Source organism: Colias philodice, chromosome 27 (genome assembly GCF_061535455.1).
Source record: "Colias philodice isolate Cphi_HAF_F1 chromosome 27, ilColPhil1 Martin Lab GWU primary, whole genome shotgun sequence".
Taxonomy (NCBI): domain Eukaryota; kingdom Metazoa; phylum Arthropoda; class Insecta; order Lepidoptera; family Pieridae; genus Colias; species Colias philodice.
In genome coordinates, this window is record NC_143112.1 from 5795191 (window position 1) to 5803240 (window position 8050).

Here is an 8050-nt window from a genome sequence, read left to right on the forward strand (position 1 = left end):
GCATTAGGTTTAAGCATATAAAAATAAAACACGATTTACTTCAATCTGAGACGTGGGAAGTATAGCTCCCAGCGTTTTAATAAGGGTTAAGACTTGAAAACTGATTCATCAACACAGTTCATCAACAAACTCATCAACAAACATATAAATTTATATTTGTTTCCTGTAGACTGTAGTATAGATAAGAACATATTTTGGTTTATGGATGGTGACAACTCCCCTCCGTCTCCTGTGTCTCTTTCTAGGGGTGAGTATAAAGATAAAAAATTCAGGATAATAAGGAAAAAAATGTTGTGTGGTTTTATGAAACCACGGTAAAAGTGAAACTGTTCGAACGGTTCCGAACACTGCTTTGTGTAGCGCATGTCGCGTGACAGTCGGCTGCCGAGTAGGTATACCTACTCGGCAGCCGCGATATACGCGACATGCGCTACACAGACCAAAAAGTTTGAGACGATGTAATAAAAGTTTCACTTTAAAAACTACAATGAAACGAAAGCTTTAATTTTTTTTCCAACAATTAATAATTACTAACGATAAATCAATTGCACGCATCAATTCACGCGCATTACTTTTTCTAGTGCTCGACTGTGCGAAGCGTTGCTGTAGTTGGAACATTCAACGTTAAGCATTATGCCGCATAATGCGCTCTAGTGCTGTAATTGGAAAACGGGGTATGAAACGCTTGCCACAGATACTACTATATTACTTGCTCTGTGACAGATACTTGCTCGTCTTGCTCTGCGGCCGCTTCGTGTGACGTCACAGTTCATGAAAACAAACAAACAAACCTCACAACAAACAAATCCTGTGAAACAAATCAAGTCAAGAAAATCTTTGATTCAATATTGTTATTCGTTTCTTATAATAATTGTTAATAAATCGTTAAGGGACATCAGTCTTCAATAGCCAAATACAAAAATCTACATACAAGTATTGTGTTGTGCCTAACTGCGAAAATAAAATAAGAAATGCTCAATGCTCCAAAGTATTTGTCTTTGTAAAGTAGTAATAGTATCTCAATGGTTTATAAGTGTAAAGTTATGTAGGTGTAAAGAGTTAAGAGGCGCTAAATATAGCGCCTCATTAATATTGTTGTGAAGATCACTTTGAGGTTAGTATTGAACTCTTTATTTTTATTGTAGGAAGTTCAGATCTGAACATCTTAATGTAAAGTAAATTTATGAGTTTGGTTGCTTCAAAACAGAGTATAAGTATTCTTTGTTCAAAACAGTATTCGCTTTTTCAAAATTCCGTTTTTTAATAATTTCACTAATCTATATCTAACATTTTTAGGTTGAAGAAGACACAGTTAACTACATGTAGCATAAAATCAATAATTTGCAATAAAAACAGACCTAAAACATTAAGATTAAAGAATGGTACATCCTTCCAAACAAAACTTTGCAAGAAAAACAGACCTAAAACATTAAGATTAAAGAATATTGGTATCCTTCCAAACAAATTTCAAAATAAAGCCGTCAATCTGAGCCTCTTGCATCTGAAATTTTATCCGATAGTGCCTCAACAACACAACATAATGTAGAATTACATACCGGTTTGTTGTCAACTCAAGTTTACTTATAAAACACAGGGTACACTTGGGAAGCAGTTTGCAGTACATAATTCAGTAGATAGTATATGTAGTGAGAAGATAACATTTTATAGTAACAAGACAATTCAAGTAAATACTAAAATACAATATATCTAATATCTATACTAATATTATAAAAAGGAAAGGTTTGTATGTATGTATGTATGGTTTTCATGCATAAACTACTGGACCGATTTTGATGATATTTGGCACAGATAATCTTTAGACCCTGAGAAAGAACATAGGCTACCTTTTATTGCGACATATGTACCACGGGTGAAGCCGGGGCGGACCGCTAGTGTAGAAATAACAGTTTTAACATCTATAATTTATTATAGGGTCCATATTATATAATGATGATGTAATAGTAATAGTCAGTTATATCCATTATTTTTTCAACTTTCTCAATAACATCATTTTCTAATAATTTACCCCTTTTCATTGCTTCTGTTTGATGACTTACAAGATTGTAAAAAATGTTGTGCATTTTCTGGTTTCGTCTGACTTGTACTAACTAAAAAATGGATGGATAATTTTTCAGATTCACTTGGCTGTTTGAAATATTTAATCTATTGGTTGTCCATGTCGTTTAATTCCATACCGCATTTTTAACGTGACAACGTCTTATAATTCGGTACAGCCGGCTGCACGCACGAAAAAACATGACTCATGCGGCGTTACCTCGTTCTGAGGCGTTCCATGTAAGGCTTGAAGTGCAAGCGAGAGCGCGGATCGAGCGACAAAGAAGCACAATCGGACGTTGCCACGTTCAACTATCGTCAGTAAACCGACTTTATAGACAACCAATTTTTTTTAACAAATACAACACTATCTCCACAGCGGTGAGCAGTGCACAGTATTCGCTTGCGTCAGCCGCGCATGGCTAGCCGTGCGACGCTGAGCCACTGCTGCTGCAGGGTCGTTGGCTACACATGCTAAAGCAGCGCATACGAGACTTGCCCCTGCTCATACGGCTAGAGCGGCCATATGGCTGGCGGATGATAACATTGTGCGGTTTCTCCAGGCGCTACCCAACTATAGATTACAGAAGAACGTGCAGGATGATAGGCCACCTACACAACAGGTTAGTACTACTGTGCTCGCTTCCCTCGCTACGCATCCGCGCTCTTGCATGAACAGCGGTGAAGTGACTGGCGGTTGATGATATAGTCTAGTTTATACAAGCACTGCCCAATTATTGGTTATTGAAGAATTTACAGAATAATGCGCTGACTACTCAACAGGTTAGCAGCTCTCGCTATGCATGCAAGACCAGTAAGGTGGCTGACGAACAATTCTGTGCTTCTTCTTTTCTAGATTATGATTGCTAAAGAATAAATATTTCAGGAATAATATACTTAAATGATAAAATATTTCAGGAATATATATAAATGATAATAACTAAAGGATAATGTGTGCAATATCTTCAGTCTGTTCGAGTCCACAAAGCCGAAAAAAATTCCTGTTTTTGCGGCGAAACAACTGAAACGACTAGCCCCGCCCATTCCGCCCAAATGATTAATGATATAAACTTCTAGAACTGTTTAAAATATACTCAGTCCTGCACATACATGCTATTTGCAACTCTACTGTTGAACTTATACATTAAAAATTAAAATGCTAAAAATAATTCAATTTTATCAAATGTGTAGGATATAAAAGCAGCTTATGAGCATGAAGCTGAAATCCTCGGTTCGAGTCTTGGCGATGAAGTTACTATCAAAGAGATAGTCAGCGACATGTACCAGCTTGAAGAGCCTTGCTTGCTGAAACTATGGTAAGTCAAATCCAACTAATTTAATAATATTATAAATGCGAAAGTTTGTGCGGATGGATGTGTATGTGGAGGTGTGTATGTTTGTAACTCTTTCACACAATTACTACTGAACAGATTACAATGAAATTTATCACACATATAGAGGGTAACTTCGATTAACACATAGGATAGGTTTCATCTCGGAAATCCCACAGAAACGGGAACTAGCGGGTTTTTCTTTGAATACGCGGTCGAAGCCGCGGGCGGAAAGCTGGTGGCAATATAATATGAAGCATTTTAACTCATATGAATATTTAAATAAATAGCAAAATGCCTAAATTAATATCTTTCCGGTTTCAAAAACATTTATTATTTGACTCATTATAATTTTTACATGGTTATTTTTTTGGTACCTAACGGAAAATATTTTGTTTTTATTTATTTGTACTGCCTAAAGGTACGTACCTATTTAAATTAACTCTTAAAATACGTACTATTGTAAATTAAACCAATATCACTACATAGTATAAAACAAAGTCGCTTTCTCTGTCCCTATGTCCCTTTGTATGCTTTAATCTTTAAAACTAAACAACGGATTTTGATGCGGTTCTTTTTAATAGATAGAATAATTCAAGAGGAAGGTTTTAGTATGTAATTTATTAGGTTTTAGACAAAGCGGGCGAAGCTGCGGGTGGAAAGCTAGTTTACTTATAAGAGAATAATATACATGATTGACTTGAAGGACTACACTTATTTTTATCCGGCTTGAAGGACCACGCACAAGTTCCACAACGAAAAACGAAACATAGTTGTCAATTTAAACAACCAAATAACGATGAATATTCATAACTAGCTGTGCCACGCGGTTTCACCCGCGTGGCCCCGCTCCTGTTAGTCTTAGCGTGATGATATAATTATAGCTTATAGCCTTCCTCGATAAATGGGCAATCCACCGAAAGAATTTTTCAAATCGGACCAGTCGTTCCCGAGATTAGCGCGTTCAAACAAACAAACAAAAACTCTTCTTTATAATATTAGTATAGATTAACACAATTATTTTACAGGAATGGATAAGCGCTAACATTTTGGCACTTCCGAGCACTATGAGTCCAGCTCTGCAATTAACTGATAAGTTTGTGAACGACTTGAACGCTGCGGCGGCCATCTTTACTGAGATTTCCCATAAGTGCTTGCTATTCTTGCATATAGAGGTCAGATTTTTTTTTATTTAGTTCTCCCAATCAATTTGTTTGGTTTGAATTTAACATTAAATTATTAGAGGTTTACACCGTTTACTAATTGAAGATTAAATTACCAATGAATAAAAGTTTTATGTGTGTGTGGATACTGGATTGCACCCTTGGGGGTGGTTATGTCGGTAACGAAGTATCTTATTTATTCTTTTTGTTTTGATCTTGCCGTAATTATAAGTCTGTAGCCAAAACATACAGTGCGACACAAAAGAGATGAAAATAAATGAGGGCGCCACCGTCGCTCATATAGCAACACTGATACTGCGACGCAAGCGATCTTGATACTATAGAATAAAAATCCAAAAATCTATATAATATAATCTAAAATAAATACCGCGATTTAAACCGTTATAATTGTTTCATTGTAGCAATAGTGTAAATTTAAGACAAAAATACATTAGTATTTTAATTGACCTACCTAGGTCAAATTTTACTTATTAATGTATTTGGAATTAGTTATTTTATAAAAATCGGTCAAGTGTTTAGACTGCAGAGGCGCACATAGAATCAAACATACAAACAAACAAGCATACATGCAGCTCAAACACATTACCCTCTTTCTGGGTCCGTCGGGTAGAAAAAAACAAGGCGATTTGAAAACCACATATTTTTATTTTTTTTGTAGATAAATTTTGTACATTAATATAATTCATCAAAATCTAAATATTCTACTCCTTCAAAGGACTGATCATCACTCTGTTTCGAAGTACTGGCAAGAGGGTACTGGGCATCTTCAGTATCTGTAAATATGATACAGTAAATATGATTTTTTTCTTATGTTTTGATTGATTAATAGATAGATAGCTGTATGAAAACAGTTATCACTATACTTTGTAGTAAAATCTAAACTAGGTACTTTATTTCAGGCTGGTTGGATTGGATATAACTTCTTGACTCAAATTGTGCTGGTCGCACTATAAAAACTAGTTTTTGTTTACATACAAATAACCTCAAATTAAATTGCGAAAACGTAATAATCGCCATACATACATACATTAAACACTCGTCACTAATGGAATATTCTATTTTACGTAGTATTGAGCAAAAATAAATGGAATCTCACCGGTATATTCTGCTGTACGTTTGTAAACGTTTTCCAAATCAGTCAATAAATTTCCAGCTTGAAATTCGGACAAACACCGAATAAAAACTTTATACACCACATCACGGACACCGCTACGTTTAACCTTTTTCATGATGTCTCCTTTTTTATTTAAATTTCTTGTTCTAAATAACAATTTTATCTCAATAATTCTCCACTTCACGAAAAAAACAACAAATTTTTATTCAACTTGACAGCTACATTGCCAATTCAGGGTTGCCAGGTAATGAAAAACGAATTAGTTCCAAAATAATTAATTTCATCTCTTTTATGTCGTACTATACTACTATTGTTTTTACAACATTTAAATTGTAATGAACGGTCTATGTAAACTGTATTAATCAATTATTACGTGTTAAATGAATACTTTTTATGTTATCCAACACAACCCCTACTCGTGTTACAGTACATAATGAACGGCTTCGGCGATATGATGTCCGCCGCGGTAGTATGGCGCTGGCAGTCAGCGCTGAGACACTGTCTTGCAGCGCTGAGACACTGTCTCGCAGCGCTGAGACACTGTCCGGCAGCGCTGAGACACTGTCTGGCAGCGTTGAGACACTGTCCGGCAGCGCTGAGACACTGTCTGGCAGCGCTGAGACATTGTCTGGCAACGCTTAGACACTGTCTCGCAGCGCTGAGACACTGTCTGGCAGCGCTGAGACACTGTCTGGCAGCGCTGAGACACTGTCTGGCAGCGCTGAGACACTGTCTCGCAGCGCTGAGACACTGTCTGGCAGCGCTGAGACACTGTCTGGCAGCGCTGAGACACTGTCTGGCAGCGCTGAGACACTGTCTCGCAGCTCTGCGGCTCCCGCACGACGCGCTCTGCTGCTGGCACACCCTAGGTGAGGCTCTATGGAGCTATATTGGGAATGTAATAGGTGGTGACCAAAATGTGTAAACTGCACCTTCTCACGTGGTTATGTGAGTATACAGGGTGTAATCGTTAAGTGTGCACAGGCGATTATTCCGTAACTATAACAGATATCAAAAAACTTTAAACTGATATCGAAAGCCCTTTACCTAATGAGTAAAATGACAGTAATAACTTTTTAAGAATGAAACGGGAAATATCTAAAAAGTTTACATCAAACACTCCCATACATTTATACTGCTAACACGTTCGGCGGCACGCAAGGTACGATTTTATATTGCTAACACGTTCGGCGGCACGCAAGGTACGATTTTATACTGCTAACACGATCGGCGGCACGCAAGGTACGATTTTATACTGCAAACACGTTCGGCGGCACGCAAGGTACGATTTTATACTGCTAACACGTTCGGCGGCACGCAAGGTACGATTTTATACTGCTAACACGTTCGGCGGCACGCAAGGTACGATTTTATACTGCTAACACGTTCGGCGGCATGCAAGGAACGATTTTATACTGCTTACACGTTCGGCGGCACGCAAGGTACGATTTTATACTGCTTACACGTTCGGCGGCACGCAAGGTACGATTTTATACTGCTAACACGTTCGGTGGCACGCAAGGTACGATTTTATACTGCTAACACGTTCGGTGGCACGCAAGGTACGATTTTGTGTTGCTAAAACTAGAGGCGGCACGCAAGGTACGATTTAATACTGCTTACACGTTCGGCGGCACGCAAGGTACGATTTTATACTGCTAACACGTTCTGCGGCACGCAAGGTACGATTTAATACTGCTTACACGTTCGGCGGCACGCAAGGTACGATTTTATACTGCTAACACGTTCTGCGGCACGCAAGGTACGATTTTATACTGCTAACACGTTCGGCGGCACGCAAGGTACGATTTTATACTGCTTACACGTTCGGCAGCACGCAAGGTACGATTTTATACTGCTTACACGTTCGGCTGTACGCAAGGTACGATTTTATACTGCTTTACACGTTCGGCTGTACGCAAGGTACGATTTTATACTGCTTACACGTTCGGCTGTACGCAAGGTACGATTTTATACTGCTTTACACGTTCGGCTGTACGCAAGGTACGATTTTATACTGCTAACACGTTCGGCTGTACGCAAGGTACGATTATATACTGCTAAAAATAACACGTTTGGCGGCAAGCAAGGTACGATTTTATACTGCTTACACGTTCGGCGGCACGCAAGGTACGATTTTATACTGCTAACACGTTCGGCTGTACGCAAGGTACGATTTTATACTGCTTACACGTTCGGCTGTACGCAAGGTACGATTTAATACTGCTAGCACGTTCGGCGGCACGCAAGGTACGATTTTATACTTCTAACACGTTCGGCAGCACGCAAGGTACGATTTTATACTGCTAACACGTTCGGCGGCACGCAAGGTACGATTTTATACTGCTTACACGTTCGGCGGCACG

General features: G+C 38.4%; 1 protein-coding gene across 1 annotated transcript; it reads left to right on the forward strand.

Annotated features, from left to right (window-relative positions):
- The first annotated feature begins 1950 nt into the window (after positions 1-1950).
- On the forward strand, positions 1951-7615 carry LOC149476659 (exocyst complex component 4-like). Its single transcript, XM_089711649.1, has 5 exons — positions 1951-1955; positions 2573-2678; positions 3247-3371; positions 4415-4561; positions 6112-7615. Exons 1-4 carry the CDS (start codon positions 1951-1953, stop codon positions 4422-4424), a joined length of 246 nt encoding a protein of 81 aa, XP_089567775.1. The 3' UTR covers positions 4425-4561; positions 6112-7615.
- Positions 7616-8050: the final 435 nt, after the last annotated feature.